At 38.2% G+C, this 20,413-nt stretch overlaps 1 protein-coding gene across 1 annotated transcript; it reads right to left on the bottom strand.

Moving 5' to 3' along the window:
• Positions 1-500: 500 nt before the first annotated feature.
• LOC113685614 (F-box and leucine-rich repeat protein 13) lies at positions 501-19,250 on the bottom strand. The gene is made up of 23 exons (XM_089206730.1): positions 19,019-19,250; positions 17,148-17,257; positions 16,238-16,334; positions 15,585-15,652; positions 15,277-15,397; positions 14,568-14,601; positions 13,347-13,456; positions 12,824-12,931; positions 11,828-11,949; positions 10,727-10,836; positions 10,564-10,616; positions 9,415-9,515; positions 8,579-8,708; positions 6,105-6,203; positions 5,895-6,015; positions 5,158-5,320; positions 3,878-3,997; positions 3,393-3,603; positions 3,078-3,131; positions 2,893-2,973; positions 2,544-2,626; positions 1,792-1,872; positions 501-876 (listed from the first exon to the last, which is right to left on the bottom strand). The coding sequence occupies exons 1-23, from the start codon at positions 19,091-19,093 to the stop codon at positions 795-797; spliced, it is 2,334 nt and encodes a 777-aa protein (XP_089062856.1). The 5' UTR covers positions 19,094-19,250; the 3' UTR covers positions 501-794.
• Positions 19,251-20,413: the final 1,163 nt, after the last annotated feature.

Genomic DNA, 20,413 nt, shown 5'->3' with positions numbered 1-20,413 from the left:
GGCATCATCAAACCCAACAAAAACCTGTGTCAATTCAAAGTCCTACCCCACCCCCCTCCCCCTCTCCCAAGCAGGATAGCTTTACACAGCCCCACCTGGGCTGTCTAAGTCTCAGAAGATTGCATATGATTTGGATGAAAAAGAACCAATCAAAAAGCACTATACAATGAAATGCTGTCCGAGTAGAACCAGACTGTAAAACGTCTTCATTGCAACCCTGAGAACCTTTGTATCTGTCACCTTTAGTGGAGCTATACCTCTCTAATGGGGCATTTCCTGTAGTAATGAGAGTGTCCCATAAATAAAGGTTCCATAGAGCAGAGGTGAGCCATGTCTGTTATTGTTGACACGGATGTAAAAATAGACATAAAAAGCAGGCCTACTGATAAGAGAAAGATGTGTAATGTATAAATAAATTTAAATTTCGGAAATTGTGGCCAGTTCATTAGCTGCCTAAAAAACAAACAAAATGAGTCTACTTTAATTAATATTGAATTTACTTTTTTTCTTTGTTCATGCAAGGTATTTTATTGAATTCTTTTATACATTCTTGAAATAAATTTCACCTTTCTTTACTGAAACAAAGTTGTGTGAATTCTGAAACATAAGGAATTGTATTTCTTGTAAACCTATGTACAACAATATCTAAAGCACCGTTTCAACGAGGCAATTAGAACGATGAAATTTTCAACTCTAACTTCCTGTTGAAACAACATGAGAGTATGGAATGGACTCTAATAGTACACATTCCCATGGACCTCTAAGGGACTTGAGCAATCTATGTGAGTGGTCAGCTAATATCCTAGAGCTGGCGATGGATCGTCAGAACTGTGTAGCACGTGTTCGCATTTGGTTTGAAGCTTCTGAACAGAAGACCTACAAAAGATTTAGGATACCTCAACTTTCGAGCAAAAACAATGCAAGGGTTAAGAAATTAAATGAGTGATTTAAAGGACTGCACACACTAGCTGTAGAATAAACGAGAAATTCAAATAGTACTCAACAGATACAGGAACGGCAGGGCCTATTTTCAACCGGGGGAGGAGGGGAACGGGGGCTTGAAAACTAGCAATAAGGACGCGAGTTTGTCGCAGGGGGGGGGGGGGAGGGGGTGGAATCATCCTACCCCAGAAAATTTTTTAATCTATTCTCCATACGTACTTCATGCTAAACAAAATAAAATATCGTCCTCGCTATCCGAGTACAGATTTTGGATTTCTCGTTTAACTCAGTCACCTGTTTAAACAAGAATCTGAAGTATCTATCCTTTTAAGTATTCAAGCTGAACGCTATGTATTAATTACCAAAATGACTTCGTAAATGAACAGAATTCCGTCATTGTTGGAAGTTCACAAACCGTGGGGAAACAGAAACGGAAACGAAGTAATCTACGCCACCAATCATGCGTAATCAGCGATTAGTGCACTTAAACCTGCTAGTGAGATTCAAGAACTTCTAAAAGCATAAAAAGGAAGGCTTTTAAAGCAGTCATGGTGCCCTTACAAACTGTGCATGTCGTAACGACACATAAAGCGCAGGACAAGGTGTAGACAAAGGCGAGGATTATTGACCACGCGGAACTTTGGGAGGAAGGTGCCAGAAAAGTAGCCACTTCTCGTACACTTCATTACCAAAGATTCGCGTAGCGCGTTAACGTCAATTTCTTTTGTTTTCTTTTTTTTAACTCGCATGAAGGACTTCGCCACAAAGGAGGGACCGCTCGTAATCTCCCTCGACAATCTTAAAAGACCTGAAAAGCAATATCGATAAACTGGAAGATACTTAACGTACTTTGAAACATTTCTACAGTAGAGTATCGTCAAAGAGGACAATCTCTTGCATCCTTTCCTCAAGTACCGTAAAGATTTGTCTCTGAAACCAAAACAAGTCTTGTTACGACCTGCATCGCTTCCGTAAAGAGTAGAATAGTTATAAAATAGGTGTTAAACCTGCACATCCTAACATAAGTAGGCAAATTCTCCATACTGATCTCTTTACATTTCGTCTTGTGCTGACAAGGAGAATTTGTTTAACAATCAATAGCTTCTTAAATTGGCGACCATATCGTTTATTCTCTTTGTTTTACTGTTTGATTCAGGGACGAGACTGTAAGGAGAAATTAGATACTAGTCAATCTTAGGGGTTAAGGGGCACTACACTCGAAATACAGATATATCGAAAGACGATCTGTAACTACTGTCAAGAATGTAAAATTTAAAAAACCGATGTACGTAGTTTAAACTACAAGGATTACCATTCAAATGTAATACTGAACTGAAGAATTTCGTAATAAAAATCAAGATTCGTCTAATTTGCTTAGTGGAGAAGAAACTGTCCGCGACGCATCGCACAACACTTGTCAACACACCAAAAAACTTATCTCAATGGCTGATCAGAACAAAGGTAAATTTCACAAGGAGCCGAAACTTCAACCGCTCAACTAAAACTGTTAAGACATAAATTTAGACATCACATGGCAGACAACCATTTGTGAGTATCCAAATTGTTATGTTACCACTAACGGTTTTCTTGTCTGTACTTACGTTATATGAACACAGCCAGATAGATCTAGCGCCTCAATATAATGACAAACACCTGATAAATATTGAAGGCTTGAATCTGTTAACTGCAAAAAAAGTGAAAAAGAGATAAGTCAAACGCTTTGCTTGAACAAAGAATTCAGCCTGAAATCAATTTTCTCATTAGGAACAGTAAGGTTATCTTCGGTTTTGCATTCTCTTCAAGGGGTTTCAATAAATTGTTCCATAAGCGGCTGCCGGCTGCCTAAACTCAAGAGCCCGCATGCAGGCGAAACAGCAACGGTGAGAGGTTTTATAGACGGCGGCAGACCGACAGTAACGGGCTTTAAATAAAAATCCTTTGCTCTTCTACCTTGTTACAGCCGGCGAGGTTCAGCGTGCGAAGTAATCGACAGCAGAAGGCGAGGTTCTTGATGGCGTTATCAGTTAAACCCTAATGGAAGAGAAACGTACGTCACTCACGGCGTCCACAATAACTTTTTCAATGAGAGTGGCTACCAGCTAGTTATTCAAAAGTTCGTGATATGCCCTTTGTACCTTGCAGTGGGAAACATCAAAGTTCTCCAATTGTCGACACTGCTGACACATTTTCTGCAAGAAAAGGAGACATTTAAATTCTGTTATTTGACGCGTTTAAACATGCGAAAGGCCGCAAGACTGACCGACTCACTGATTTATGACTGACTGAATGACTGACTGACCAACCGACTGACTGACCGACAAACCAACCGTGCGACTCACTGATAAACTGAGCGTCTGAGTAGAAGAACGAGTGAGTGAGTAGGTGAGTGGGTGACTAACTGACTGACTGACTGACTGACCGACCGATTCTCTGAGGTTCTCTGTACGCACCTGCAGACCCAGGTCAGTGATATTTGGACATTCAGCAAGCGTGATGTCCCGGAAGCGCGGGTTGTTACCAAGTGCTGCCACACCTTGGTCCTGAATGTTACACCCGGACAAATCCAGTGACATAAGGGAGGGGAGGGTACCCAGCAATTCTACCCCGGCGTCCGTCACGTGCTCGCAATAGCAAAAACTAGCATACACAAGATTGTGACACCTAGAAATTAATGTAAAATAGGTATCAATTAAACGTTTTAGACAACCTAACGTGTATGAAGTTATAGAACGTTTGATATTTAAACGTTTTAAGAACTGATTTCCTATGATTTCAAAGGAAACAGAATTATCTCCCTGTTGACAACACAGTTTTTAGAACTGACCTTCAAAAATTCAAATCCAAATCTTTCTCTCTGCTACCACAGAGATACGAGTTACACACAATGTTAACAACTTGGAAATAATTCTGAATATTACCTTAATCACACCCTTACCTTTGTGCGATTCTTAACAACGTGACGTCACTGACTCGCACGCAGTTCGTTAGATTCAACTCTTTCAGCTTAGCGCCTGACGGGCCCTCGACGATCTGCCTCACTCCTGTGTCTTGTATCCTGATGAAATATGAACAGCAAAGTGAAAACCACTAAACTCCAGTTGGAGAGCTTTACAAGCAACGCAACCAACAACATCACTAATGGAGCGTACAAGACTTCCTTGGTCTAATGAGTAATTTCCCTTGCTGCCTGCCATACAATTCTCAGAGTAAGCCTGTGTCATTTACTGAAAACATCATCTCAGTTAAATAACGAGGCTCAACATTTATCATTTTCATCGTCACTGCACAAAAGCACCACATTCGAAAATCTTATTCCAGCAGTATGCCGGAAGTTTGTCACTATGGACCTAGTTATACGGCCTAGCCTGTCACGAGTCTCCTATTGATCAGTGGTAGAGCATCTGAAGTAATAATCGCAAGATCATAAGTTCGACTTCTTTCGGGAGCACTCGGAGTTCCGTCTTTTTCTCCGAGTGTGCTTTTGTCATTCACAGAATAACATCATCAATAGTCAATTGATAACAAGTTAGGGTTAATTTTGGGTTAGGGGAGGGGTAGGTGGGCAGTTGCCCAGATACTGATATTGATCGACATCATCTTTTAATTCTTATAATGTTAGTTCTGAGAATTTGTTACAGGATCAACTAATAATCTCCTGATTGATATTTTTTTCCCTCTTATCCCTTGTTTACTTGGTATTTGTATTGATATTGTAAGGAGATATTCTGTCTAGGTCATTTGTGGGAGTTTAAGGAAACCTCTTTCAGTGAAACAGATAAATGTTAAAATATCAGAATATTTATCTTGGTTTCAGAATCTGTAACGTCACGAGCGGTGTAAACAAGAAAACAAAAAAAATCAACAAACAAAGATTTGAAAAATAGCAAAGACAGAAAAGGGAGGACAATTCATAGCTTCTAGCCTTCGTGCATGCCCTTATTGTGAGCATCGCAGGACGCGCGTTTCTCCGCCCGCGGGCAGAGTTAAGAGGAGTCGAGGGAGGCTTGCCAGGGGTCTGGTAACCAGTGCCAGACCCCTTGTTGATCTTTAGCCGGCTCACCTCATTCCAGGCCTCCTACTTTCCCGCGAGCAAGGAGACGCTTGTGCCGAAGCGCTCACGAGTAAGCCTTAAAACAAAATTCAAACTCTTTCTTACTTTCCATCGGTAAAAAAGGTATTTTTTACAGAACATTTCATATAGTTGCAGTTTCTTACCGAACGCAATCTGCGACATTCACCACATGAAGATGCTTGGAAGTAGCTAATGCCTTAAGAGCCAGATCAGTCATTCTGGGGCAGTCCACAAGGTACACATGTTCAAGCAGAGGACAGCTTCTGGCCAACACTTTAACTGATGCATCAGTAAGACGATTATTTCCTTGAAAAAAAAAAAAAAAAAAAAGACAAAGGATGTGACAATGAATTCTGAGTCGAAGGAGATCTAGGACTGCTTTGTTTTACTTTACTTCGCCCTTTGATTGGTCCAGGAAACTCGTATCATCCTCTCAACCAATCAGATGCAAAACTACAACCAATCATATCAGGTGGTCACCTGCATATTCCCGCGCTTTTATTTTGAGTTTCCCATTGGCTCCTTATTCTCCCTGAACTTTGATTGGCGAGTGTGATCACTTATTCGTAGCTCAAAGTAAAAACAAGCGGACTGAAGCGCGGGAAAACGCGAGAAAACGCGACTGACCAAGTCGCATTCGGTGTTTAGTCTTGCATCTGATTGGATTAGATGGTGACGCAATTTTTCTTGACTAATCACTGAACGAAGAAAAGCAATCCTGGATAATTTAGTAAAGAGTTTAAAGGCTAACGTTTCGAGCGCTAGCCCTTCGTCAAAGCGATAGAACACTGAATGACAACGCTATTCTGGATTGTTATGTGTACTCAATTAGAAATTTCTCTAAAATGAAATGATTCACTGAATGACAGATTGAACTCACCTTCGACTCTAATCTTGATAAGTTTCTTACACGATGCCAGGCATTTGAATGCAGCATCCGATAAGAATGGCGAGTTCATGATAGAAACGTTCTTCAATGTGCGACATTCGGATGTCAATGCCTTCAATATGCGAAAGAAATGAAGACAGTTTTGTACATATCAAAAAACAGATTTGAATCGTGCGCACAAGTAACGTTCAGTTAAAATACCTGTATACACTCGTCCCTCAATCCTGGCAGCTGATTCAAAATAATCGTTGTCAAAGTACCACAACCCATGGAAATATATTTGTAACCTTCCTCTGTTATCTGAAATTATTTTGAACAAAATTAGAAAGAATTCTTAGTGGATTTGCAAGCGCTTTCTGCCAACTATCGTAACACCACACACCTTTGCAAATGCCGTTAGGTGCTCTTGGTAACGATGAAAATGGAGAAATTTGACAGGGATCACTTGAAAAATTTTGGATAAATTTTACAATGTTGACAAAGCTCCCACGACATCGCCCGTACACCGACTCCGAGGCAAACGTGTAACTTCAATTGGCAAAGGTGTAAATCGTTACTTGTTTATTGAGTTACTCACTTTTCTATCATTAGATACATAATCAAATTGCCAGAAATCACAGTGTCGCTAGTGTTATATAACCTCGTTTACGTGTTTTAGACCCCCAGTTTCTTTTAGTGAATAGCAGAGTCAAAAGGCTTAGATAGATTACTAGAGTATGTTAAAAAAAAAAAAAGCGGCGAAAACGGGAACATTCCAAGACCACAGAGAGCGTAATTACATAGGTACAAACTGTTTGAGTAAAACAATGAAAAGGTTAGTTTTGAAGCACATAAAGTGTTCGCATATCTGTATTAGTTGTTTCTAAACATTCGTCTATAGTTTAAGCTCCACATTTAGCTTCTGCCCATAATCCTTTACAACCTAACATCAGTATGCATATTCTCCACAATTTTCTCAATAGATTGCGTAAGGTGCTGACAAGGAGAATTTGGGTAACAATCATGGCCTTCTTTAGTTAGTGATCATATCCTTTACTCTTCTGGCCTTAAAGTGCGATGTGGGGAGAAACTAGATGCTGGTCAATTTTAGGAGGTAAAGAGTTAATGGCGAAGTCTCCGGAAGGTGAGAGTTGACCGTGGTAAAAATTTCGATCAATACATTTTATTTTTGATCTACATAGCCTAGTTTCTTTCATATCGTTTACAACTATTGTGCTAATTGGTTAACTAAGTAATATTTAGCAGCTGAAAGGAAGAATTTCTCATTGGATCTTGGTAGTAGAGTGTTTGTACCCAAGCCGTATAACCCCAGAACCTTGAAGGTTTTAAAAACCTTCGAGATTCTTGGGTTCTGGACGGCAGGGGTAAGTACAACTAGGAAACCAGACACTAAATCCTTTACGCCCTCATATTGGTATGTATATTCTCCATACTGTTCTCTACACATTCCTAAGTTGCTGATAAGGAGAATTTGTTTAACGATCAAGAGCTTCTTTGGTAGGTGATCATTTCCTTTATTCTCCTGACCTTAATGTTTGATTCAGGGGTGATATTGTAAGGAGAAATTAGATGCTGATCACTTTTAGAGGGTTTAAGTGTTCAACTATCTTTTGTCATTCGTCCCTCACTGATTTCACACTTGCGCTTTTTATATTTAAGTCTAGTTAAAACAAAAAACCAAACCCAAACAAACAAAAAACACCATTATGCGAGCAGATAGTAAGCATCGTTAGCAATTTGTTTGGTTTTTCCGTCATTCAATACCTTCACTGTGTAAATCATGGATGTACTGCCACAGGAAGATACGGTATCATACATTGTTATTTAAATATCAACTATGAAAGCTGGTGCAGCTTAAATTCATGGCTAATGTGTCCTAACTCTTTACATTCTAACATCAGTATGCATATTCTCCATACAGCTCTTTATACATTTCCTAAGGTGCTGACAAGGAGAATTTGTTTACCAATCAAAAGCTTCTTTTGTTTTTGATCATTGCCTTTATTCTCATGACCTTATCGTGTGATTCAGGGGTGATATTGGAAGGAAAAATTTGATACAAATTACTCTTAGGGTTTAAAAGGTTTACATTGTAAGCAAATAGATTCCATGTTGCCGCGCGTCTGTTCAGCAATAGATCACTGATGACGTCCCCCCCTCCCCTCCCCCTCTCCGCTTCCTAAGGTGAAACGGAAGCGAGGGAACGTCTACGAAAACCTCGCTTCCGTTTCACCCTTGGGGGGGAGGGTACGGCTACATGTAGGCTACCGAAGCCGAAGGTTGAGACTGATAGACCCTACCGAGACCTTGATTATTCTGGATATCACAATCACTGTAAAACTGAGTCTAATAATTATTTTACTATACATTGAACGAAAAAACAGAAAGGTCAGGACAGTACGTTGAATTAATAATTAATTCTAAACGTGTAAAAATATACAAATCAGCAAGCAACACAAAGCGCGCGAACTTGACATGATTACCTTTAGAATCATACACCGTTGTCTTACATGACACAATTACCCGTGACCTGGAGTGTCCTTGACATGATTGTTGTCTAATCTGCGGCCTGATGACGTCCCAGGCGCTGATTTCGAAAATTCGCTGTACGCTTTTAGCGAATCAGAAAAGAGATAGTGAGTTGAATGTATAACAGAAGTTAATAGACCTCTAACCTGCTCACATCCTGACAAATCAAGGTGAACAATCTTGTGACATCCTTTACCATTCGCCATGTAACTAAGACCTTTATTGGTAAACTTTGTGCAGAAAGCCAGGCTCAGGTACAGCATGTTTGAACAGTATCTAAACAAGCACAAGGAGGAGGTGCATATAACGTTTACACAAATCAATAAAGGGGGCAAGTTTCGAAAGTAACTGTGGTGCTGCGTCAGTGGGAGAGTATAGCAGGGTAATTTAGTATTATCAACGAGTTGATAACGTAAATTGACCACCGTAACGAGTTTCAAAGCTGACGTTTTGAGTGTTAGCCTTTCGTTTGAGCTTGCAAGTGAAGCCATCCCAAATAAGCCTATGGATCTTGAAGACAACGTTTCCTGCGCGAACGCAACAAAACTCTCCCGTTTTCTGTACACAGTAGGCTGATAAATTTGAAAGGTGAAGGTGAAAACGCTTAACCCTTTCACTCCCAAGATCTCATTAGTAATTCTCCTTACTATCTGCCATACAATTCTTATGATGTTAGTTTGGAGAATTTGGAATTGGATCAATTAATAATCCCCTAATTGATATCTTTCTTTATTCTCATCACTTGCCTCCTTGATATTGCATTGATGTTGTAAGGAGAAATTCTGTCTTGGTCAAAATGCATCCTTGGGGCATGAGAAGGGCTCAGTCATGCCGCCATAAAGAAGTGAATGACATGACTAAATTTAATATGGTTTAAAACGAAAGTTTTTCTGAACAACGATGAAATGTTCTTTCAGTAACTAACCCTAAATGTCTCAAGCACTCTTCAGAAACTGAAGGAAACATTTTATGGAAAACTAACCTTCCGAGATATCTGAGGGACGCATCAGAAACAGGCGTTCTGGCCAAGTTCAGATAGAGTAAAGCAGTGCAACCCATGGCAACACTCTTGACTGTTTCATCCTACAACAATGAAAACACAGTTAGTTCGCCATTCGACTAACTACCGCAATAATGTACATGAAATAATTACGCGTGTCTGATTGGCTGAACTGGTGTATTCTCATATAACACGAGTGCAAATTACAAACAGCGCGCGCTGTCAAAATTTACGTCTGTCTTGACTCTCTGTGACGTTTCTTCATGTACATTATTAACAAGTAACAACATGATTTCTCGCACTTGGAAATTTTTCAAAGTATAATTTTGTTGTCTTTGAAAAATTTACTCGTGCTAATTAACACCAAATTGCACTCGAAATCGTGTTATTACCTATACTAGTACTTATCGCATGATAATTACAAAGGCCAGTCAGGACAGAAAAGGTCACAAAGAACCCATGAGAGCTCAAAAGTATGTTATGTGGCCGAACTGAAGCGCGGGAAAACGTGAGTGACTTAGTCGCAAGGGGATTGGTTGTCGATTTGCACTTGACTGGTTAGAGAGGAAATTTCTCTGTAGAGCACAATTCGATAGTGTCGTAAATTAAACCAAAGCAATCACAGAACCGATCACAACAAAGAAATATATCGCAACGAGCTAATTAAAACCCGAAGCAAAAACAAGTAAACTGCCCGCGGCGCGGGAAATTACGGGTTACCAAGAGGTGATCGTTTTTAGTTTTGCATCTAATTGGCGCAGAAAGTGGCGCCAGTTTTCTAAGCCAATCATAGAGCTTCGTAATATAACTCCAATGCTACACCGGATTACATCCGACTCCTTATCTAAAAACTGAACTATAGCTCCAATTAGCGAGGAAAACCTTCACTTGATGTGATACACCCCTAGAGAGAAAATGCCTGTCCAAAATGACGTCAAAAAAAGTTACAATTTTAATGTAAGGAAAGTAGTGACTACCATTCCGCCTTTCTCTGAAAGAATAGAACCTTCTGGACAACTTTGTGTCAGGATTTTAGTGACAAATAATTAAAATGATAAAAAAATGACGCTGATAACAATTTATATTATAACAATTGTCATCATTATAATCATTAGAATTATCAGTCCTTACCGTAACCCCTGAGCATTCTGATAAGTTAAGATCTTGCAGATTTCTGCACTGAGCTGAAGGTAAAAACAAAAGAAATATTTCCTTCCATAGCAACAGTGATGCGCTGTTAGAAATAACGTAAAATATAATTTTCAAAAATTACTTCAAGCATATACAGCCGTACCAGTAAGTTTGATGCTTTCACTCGATAAATTGTAACATCCCCGAAGATTCAAATGCCCCAGAAATGGACGGCACTTGTGGATAACGTTGGCTGCTACTTTATTTGTTGCACTGAAAGAAAAAAATAATATATCTGGTAAACAATTGGTACATACGTCATAATTTGGTTTTATGATCCATCAAATATTTTTTGCTCGCGCGCAATTGGTCTTAATACATCACGTGACCGAATATTCCCCAGCTAAAACTGTGGGATGTCCGAGGATATCACCCTAGTGATATTCCCCAATTTTCAAACCTGTCGTCAACTACGAAGATTAAATTCAAGATGAGAGAGCGTTATGTGGTTGTTACAGAAGAAGGGAAACATTTGTTTCCTCATAAAGGCGTACGAGAGAAAACTTAAAAATATATATATTTCAAGCAGCAAACAGTAAGCTATTTGTAAAGATTTTTTCACGAGTGTGGTAAAATATTTGAAGGATGATAAACACAATAGCCTCCCTTTGGCGCGAAAAAAAATATATTAGTCCTTGCGAAAATAATCTGTTCCTCGAAGCTCACAGTTTTCATCGAGCTTTGCTCTCGGAAAACTGTTCACATCTTGGAACCGATAATGTCCGCGGACAAATACTCGCTCTTATTTTGGCGCTAAATAAGGGCTATTGTTTATTTAGCAACTGGGTTGATAATGTTATAGTTGTAGAGATACTTATCTTTTATAGTTATTGACAGTTCGTAAATAAAAGTAGTATCATAATTCTTCTGTAACTCTTCCATTGTAAATTCTCACTTATGTTTTGTGGCAATGAATAACAAATAAACATAAAGGAGAGGTCCCAAAGATGATGTTTCGAGCGTTAGCCCCTCACCAGAGCCAGGAAGTTTGAAGAACATGAAATATGCTACAAGGCTGGTTTTCACAGGTGATGGATTAGGGGTTGTGGTTTAAAGAGCGCTTCTAACCTCTTAATTAGAGCGACGAAATCGGAGGCAGACGAATCAGAACAGTTCCATTTTCTTCCAATTCCATTTAACACAGGGGGGAGGGGATGCTACAGCCCTCCCCCTGTCCCACCCCAACCCCACAATTGTGACTTACATGTGTTTCACAACGGAGAAATCAACCTTACTCCAGAGTATGTTGGCTTGAATCAACACCTTCCAGCTTCTACAGACCCGAGCACAACGTCCCAAGTCACCCACGCTTAGGTAACTGAAAATCTGAAAACAGAAACACGTATTAATAAACGATTTAAATCGTATGACAATCAAATATTAAAATCTGGATTGACAAGTTTGTATTACATGTACATGAACCTGATTTTTTTCTTAAAAAAAGTCAAGAAACTTCTACCGCTTTGTAATTTCACAAACTGATAAAAGTTTTCCTTACTACAGCAGCTAGCAAAACTTATAAAATGCCTCACACAACCACATAATCACGGACTCCACTTTCTTATTACTGCATATCTCTCAGTAAGTACGAACGTTATGATTGACCAACTTAGCGGGCTGTACAGGTGTTTCACTGAACTCTTCGCTAAATTCAAAAGTTTCGAATATAGAAGCGCTCCTCCCAGTTATGAACATTACTGAACTAGTACTTGAAATAAGGCCTGAAAAAAAAATTCAGGCCTGTACGGGACTTGAACCCATGACCTTTGCGATACCGGTGCAGCACTCTACCACTGAGCTAACAAGTCAACTGGGAGCTAATCGTTGTGTTGGATCCAAATAAACCTTTTAAGTGATGAATAACGCCTGCAAATATATGAAAATCATTTATGTGCACTGCGGTTGAAGAAACGAATATAGAAGCGATCCACGCAGTTATGAACACTACTAGTCCAAACCTCGTATTTCCACTCGGATTTATGGCTCTACCGCGAAAACTTGGTCCGTAACAAACAGCACAGATATCGAACTCGGTTAGTAAGCGGTATAAAGGCTGTGGGTCAAAATTTTCCTTGTTTCACAAATTTTCAAACAAATTGGACTTTTACTTACCTTTCCTCAAATCTATTGACCTGAGATGAAGGAAAACAAATGACAAAATGGATCTAAAAATTTCACGCCCTTTCAAAGCTACACTTACCCTTAACGCAACATGTCTTGGTAAGGATGAAATTTCATCTTTTCCGTCTGCTCTGACACGGAAGAATCCTTCATACCCTGAGTCAATGATCTCTCCTCTTTCAATCCGCTGAATATTTTCAGAAAAAAATTTGCAAAGCAGTGAGCTAATTTATTAGACCAAGAACACACAAAATCACACCTGTTTGCTAAAAATAGTTCCCACTGTCTAACAGGAAATATTCCCATCCTAAAGTTGTCTCTGCTATCGAAGAAACTTGTGGTATTTCTTCCTCTACTGCAAGGCATATTAGTACATCTCAGGGATTAACAACCCCTACCCCCACTGTTTTGCTGGTTGTCAAGCTTTCCCCACAACCAGCTAGTACCCATTCAAACTCCTCCTCAGTGGAGGAGCAAAATCTTTCACAGAAGCCTGAGGACTACAATATCTGAAGAAACCTCTAATTTCACATACAGCTGTAGGTCACAAAATACATGGTTACAAAATTTTCCCCCCAGCCTGTTATATTTGTCTTACCCACCTCAAAATACTCCTTTGTCTTCCTTGCATCCACAGCAACACTATGCCATGCATCAAACACCACACGCAACAATGAGATTGCAAGGACTCTGCGGATCCTTGTGGAGATCACTGAAATTAAAGCAAATTCACACCTTTAACTTCCATAACTCATTAGTAATTCTCCTTTCTGTCTGCCATACAGTTCTCATGATGTTAGTCCAGAGAATTTGGCACTGGATCAACTAACAATTGCCCAACTGATATTTCTCTTTATTCTTATCACTCGACTGTCTTCTTGACATTGTGCTGATTTTTAAGGAGAAACTGTCTCGGTCACTCCAGGGAGTAAAAGGATTAAGCTTCATTTTTTCTCACAGAATGTTTGACAATTAATTGTACAAAATTTAAGAATGCAGGGTTTCAATCAATACAGAAACTGCAATCCTCAAACAAAGATATGGCCATCGAGAAGACAGTTTTAATGATAAGCAAAGGTATACAGTAATTTATTTTGATTGGTTTTTACTGAGGATCTATTAGAGGACAGATGCATGAATGACATCACAATTAACCCTTTAGCTCCCATGAATGACCAAGACAGAATTTCTCCTTACAATATCAATACAATATCAGGTAGACAAGTAATGAGAAAAAAGAAAAATATCAATTAGGGGATTATTAGTTGATCCAATACCAAATTCTCCAAACTAACATGACAAGAATTAATGGCAGACAGTAAGGAGAATTACTAATGAGATCTTGGGAGTTACAGGGTCAATAATATTTTACTTTTTATCATATAAAACAAATTGAAATAGATTCCACATTGCTGTTGGTCTGTTCAGTAACAGATCACAGAGGACATCAAAATGAAGTAAGAACATCTGTTAACCCTCTGACTCCCAGATCAAATTTGTAATTCTCCTTCCTGTCAACCATACAATTGTTATAATGTTAGTTCAGAGAATTAAGTATTGGATCAACTAATTATCCCCAAATTGATATTTTTCTTTATTCTCATCACTTGTTTGGTTGATATTTCTTGATGACTCATGGGAGTTAAAGGGTTAATCATCTGTTAACTATAACTATTTGAGAAACATGTTTTCTTGACTCTTGAGTTTGATATTCAACATTGTATATTTTACAGAGACACCCATTGATGTGGATGAATAAAGACTGAAAACTAAAATATTGTTTCAAAACTGAGAAACTGGAAGGAAAAGAAAAATTTACTAACCATTTTGCCTCTCCTTTCTCTCAGAAACCCATGCCTGTGGCAGTGTCAATCAAGTGAAGGAGAAATTTAATGTAGCACAAATTTATTCATTGCTGTACAAACATAAAATGCGAAAAAAGTTATACTCAAAAAGCCAAGGCTCTGTAGTACTAACTAAATACTAAATGCCAAATTTTATGAGACATCCTGCAAATAGAAATTACCGTAAAAACCCGCAGATAAGCTGCACCCTGAATTTAGCAGCTAAAATTTTGGAAAAAAAGGTTTTTAAAGAAATCAAAAGAAATCCAAAGTCGAGTATTGAGAAGTCTTCTTCATCCACTGTTCATCGAACGTACACTCACTATTAACATTGTAACGGAAAATACTTCAAAGTCTTACCCACAATTTTGGCACTTTAACATAATGAACATCATTCCTACCAACTTTGACATATGATTCATCTTTTTCTGGTATTTGTTGACGGGAATTTCTTCATTCAACACAGCTTTTCCATAGGTTTTAGCACTACGACAAGGACGCGAGCGGAACATTCGAAGCTTAGTAACCAGGCGTTAGAGGGGATAAAAAAAGGTGCGGCTTATCTGCGGGTTTTTACAGTAAAGCTGCCAGATGGTTTCCCAAAAAACTATAAAGCAAAATACTCTTGAAAGTGTAATTTATTATTACACAATGTACATATCCTCCTGACTGAATTTTAAAAAGATACAATCCAATATTCAAGATGAATTCTCTGTACTCTACGCTGATGCCAAATCTGAGCATTCTCTAGTTTCTTGGTCAATAAAGCTTTCTTTCTCCTCATGTACTTGTGATAACGCATCCAGGCACTATGACAAAGGAAACGATAAAAAATATTTGGGATTTCATGAAAGCTTCCTTAATGAAAATAAATGAAAACAAAATAGTTGTACAGTTAAGATCTTAGATCTTAACTGTACAACACTGACTTCTACCAACAACAGACCTAAATAGAGGAACAAACTTTAGTCTAACAATTTACAGCTCATTCCTTACTTGAAACATGATTTCTTCAGTTTACCATTGTACAAGTTGTAGGCTTTTTGGTACATTCCAGGAGTTGGCTGAGGGAAAGGGTTAAAATACTTTGAATTAATTTAGACTGTCTTTAAATCATTAGAGCCTGTACTCATTTAAAACTCCTGTGCAGGAAGAGATACTAAGAGAGTTAACCTTTTGACTCCCAGATCAAATTTTTAATTCTCCTTACTATCAACCATACAATTATTACCAGTAATAAGTTCAGTTAGTTAAGAGAACTTAGTGTTGGATTAACTGATTCTTATCACTTATCTGGTTGATATTGTATTGGTATTGTAACAAGAAATTCTGTTGTAGTCATTCATGAGAGTTAAAGGGTTAAAACTTCTGAGCAGGGACTGAGGTACTAGGAGAGTTGAGTATCTTGCTTGAGAACACAATACAATAACCCAGCCACATCTCAAAGCCAACCTCTTGACCTTGAAGACAACCCATAGCACACCTCCCCTCAACATCTCCCCTTGAGCCTAAACTAGAAGCAGTTTAGAAGGATTTAGAGTCCTCAGTGGCTTCTTGTAATATTCTCTCAGTTCTGATGGGCCATTTGAAGTGATTATTTTATTTTTGTTCTATCAAATATCGATTAAAATGCAATAACTCTTCTTTACCTGTGAATTTTCATCTTCATATGACCACAGAAAATCCAAAACTGAGGCCTTCACAACTCTATTTTTGGGACGATTTTTCTGATCAATAAAAGAATCCCTGGAACAAAAAAGAAATATAATCAATCAATTTTAAAGGAAGCCTTAAGCAATATCAGTAAATATACAAGTCTATTAAATCCATTTTAAAATCACTAGTGATCCTTGCAATCTGGTTGGCTCTAAGCAGTGCGATTTGTTTATGCATGGTACCTCCTTTTTCAGTCTCTAAATCACAATTTGATTGCAGCCAGTTAAAATCCAAAATGAATAAAATCAAAATAACCAAATAGGTTTGAAATTTCATCAATGTAATTTATTTAAAAGTCATTTTCCTCTCTTCATGTCTCTCTCTTTTTTTTTTTTTTTTCAAACAGCCACTGGGTCAATTGGAATATTTTTCATTGACCAAAAGTCTGTATATGGGCAACTAAATTTTGCTCTATCAACCCTTTAACTACCGGAAGTGATTGATATGTAACTTCTCCTTATCATATCCATACATTATCCTGCAAAATGGTAAAGAGAATACTCAAACTTATCAGGTAGAAGTTTTTATCTAGATCTAACACCAAATTCTTGTAACCAATGTAAAAGGAAATGTGTAACAGGGCAAGGGAAGAATTAACAGTCAGATCTTGTGAGTTAAAGGGTTGAAGCTGATCTAAATAAGTGACAAGTAAACCTCATGCTGTGCAAATGTTGGTAAGGAATTTATTTTTGTTTTCCACAATTGCACCTGCCCTATAAAGACACTCATTCAATTCTAAAATAACACAATGATGTATGATTTCAGAACAACTTGCACTTTTTTCAGTTACTTTAGCATTAATCAGATAGAACTCTATATCCAAAAATGCAATAAAATACATACCATCGCAAATCATCCAGGACCTCTTCATAATTTATGATGAGTTTTAATTTCTCAAGAATAAATGCCTGTGGATCCCTTGGGCAGTTGACAGCTAAAGCACTGACAATAGCCTGAAAGTCAAAAGTATTTTTTTACTTACAATCTTAAAGTTTACATAAAGATTATATGGTTTGTGCACTTCCAAGTATGACGTCACTACAGATGAAAGTCAAATTATGAGTCGGGAATCAACCTTATTAACTGCACATACAGGGGCGAACTTGAAATCCATAAAATTCCATACTGTTTTCAATACTTTATCGATATTTTCAAACCTGATTGGTTCCAACCAGCACCAATTGGACAATGTTATTGGACAATATAAGCATAACATACCAGTCCTGTGTAATTGGACAGTATGCATCATGTGCAGTCATTGTTGTCACCTATTTTGCCAAGGTGAATGAAATCTTTTTATGAAAACCTATGATGAATCACTAGTTTGTATCTAAAATTTTGTCATAGTTTTGACTGATTGGTGACAAGACTTCATGTTATTCAATTCTGTCTGTTATCATATTTGTAATTAACAACAGTCTCCCACTTCATAGTCTTCCAATTTTGTTAACCACTTGCATGATAACACTTTCATAACATAAAGGGCAAAATTACTACATTCTGATAGGCTGAGAAGGAGTGCATTTTCTTTACTTTTGGTAATTTCCCCAAGCAAAGTTACTTGAAATTAAAAACAAAAAAAGGCTTCAATTACACTTAAAGTATTATTATTTCAATAACAAATTGTGGTAATGGTTTTTAGTATGGCTGGTTTCATTGCCTTGGCATTATAGCACAAAAACAAATTTTCACTCAGCTAATTATTGCGTTTTATGATTCGTTGATGATTATTGAACACTGATATGGCTTCCCACAAAACTTGTAATTAGTGACTGAATTTTGTGATCCCAAACAGTGCAGAGGGTTGAAATTTTGTGCAGAAAGTTGAAAGTACATTGATTGACAGGTAAGTTTCTATTAAGCACAACAAAACAAAATAGTGGACAGCTGTGGAGAGAGAGTAACAATTTTTTATTCAGAGTTTGAGGTAGTATGCTTAAAGCAAAAAAATTCAGCAAAGGATAAGCTGGCTGAAAGTCTGGCCTACAAAAACAGATATGAAAGTGTGAGCTGGAGGCCCTGAATAAAATTCTCAAGGAGTTTTACGCAACTGTTTGTTTGAAAGACAGGCACAATTCTTGGCATGATACCTAACTGAGAAAGAGTACAAACTCTCAATTAATCTTGAGAGAGGCTTTAAAAGTTTGAAACAAATTCTTGAGGAAAAAGCCTGACTACTTCAACAACAAGGCAAAGGCAAGCCACCAGACTTGGGATAAATCAGCACACGTAAATTTTTAAAAGACTACAATTTGGTTAGCCTTTAAAAAATTGTCTTATTTTGGGATAAATCAGCACGAGCAATATTTGTGCTGATTTATCACTTGCAATCATGCGATTACCTATACAAATTGCACTCCGCTCAGTTCATAAACCATTGTTAATTAAACTCAGCCCCAAGCGTTCACCTACACGAAATGTACTTCTATCAATCCTATACCACTTCTTATCGGCAATAGTTAACAACAAGAAAAAGACAGCTGGCCATAGCCTTGGGCAACGACGCATTAGGTTACGGAAACAAATCTTTCAGATAAAGTATGGATCTCGAACGCAAACAGAGCTTATATAAATTCCAACTTCAAACACTATCACTTTCTGTCGGGGGGAAAATCACTGCGCAGGATTCCTCCCACAAACTGAGAAAATCGCTGGATAAAGTACTTTGATTCAGGAATCAAGGTTGCAGTTTGCCTGTTAAAGTGAATTCTTACCTCAAATATATCAGGAAGCCGATGCACAAGCAAATACCGTCTTAACTGCGGGTCACAGTTCTTGAGAGAAGTCATGATTTAAGCAATAAAAAGTGAACTGACTTTGTGACTTGAAGGGAAGCCGCCATTTTGCTATTTACGCACCATGGAAACGAGATTCCTCGGCCCAGTCTAAAAATGGCAAGTAGGCAGACCGAAAAGACCACTGGGTAAAGTAGGCCGGCATATGCATCTGTACCGTTGCACTTATGTCCTCTCATTGCAGATATGTCCTCTGACGTAATGTGATAGAGTGGCCAATCATATCCTGTGATCTATCGAGCGACACGCGGCTTAGGACTGGTTAAGAGACTCCGTTGTAGTTATGTCTTCAAGCAAAAGTACTTATTCGAGGGGGTCGGGATAAGTGGAAAATTTGACCAGTATTTTCCGGTAACTGATCTCAGGAAAACATGCTGTTCGCATGATCACTGCGAACCGGATCATTGACCTCTCACATTATTTTCTTTGAAGTTCTATCGTTCCTTCGTTGGCGCCGTGTGATCGCATCGTTGTTATAGCCTAAACGTGGAAGAATAACTCGCTACGTAAATAACAAAGCGACTTTCGACCAAAAGATGCGTTATTGTTCACGCTTTATTTGCAGTCTTGCTTTATTTACTGTCCTCATTGTTCGACTTGCGACTCCATTGACAACATTTTACACACAAGCTAAGACAAAAGCACAATGTGGCGTCATATCACAATTGTTTTATTTTGTTTAATAGCTGAAGATCATAGATTATGGTTCGTCGGCATGAAATTATATATTTTTGACGCTTCGCTGATCTGCTGGAGGTGAGATCGACTGAGAGGTCAAAGTTGTGATGATTTGTCTGCGTCGCGTCACGAAGTCTTCCTTGAATCACAGAAGTTTGGCCTTTGGTTGTTTATTTTAAATATTGTAGGTTTTTGCTGTATCGCACTAAGCCCTCCGTAAAAATTTGAAGTAGTAGATTGTGATGTGATTTTATTGCGGTCCCGCTGATTTTAGCAGTTCTTTTTTTAGTACTGTTTCTAGATCATTGTTGGATTTATTGCACGTTTGGGTGGATTTGTCATAATTTACACCGTTTATGACAAATTCACACAATGATCCAATCGAAAATCGGGGTAAAGTTGGCTATGGCAAGTCAGTAGGATATATTCCACCTAAAGAATGAATTTCACATAATTTACCCCGTTTTTCTAGAATTCGCTGACCAAATGGAAAATCTGAGTAAAGATGGCATATGGGAACTTAGCGTGTTGGCCACTTGCGGATGAATTCGTAGAATTTATCCCGTTTTTCTAGAATTCGTTGAAAAAAAATGGAAAATCGGGTTAAAGATTGGATATGGTAACCTGGGATCCTTT

Source organism: Pocillopora damicornis, chromosome 5 (genome assembly GCF_964200805.1).
Source record: "Pocillopora damicornis chromosome 5, jaPocDami1.2, whole genome shotgun sequence".
Classification (NCBI taxonomy): domain Eukaryota; kingdom Metazoa; phylum Cnidaria; class Anthozoa; order Scleractinia; family Pocilloporidae; genus Pocillopora; species Pocillopora damicornis.
Note: the sequence above shows the minus strand (reverse complement) of the source record. Positions and strands in the feature narration are given on the sequence as shown.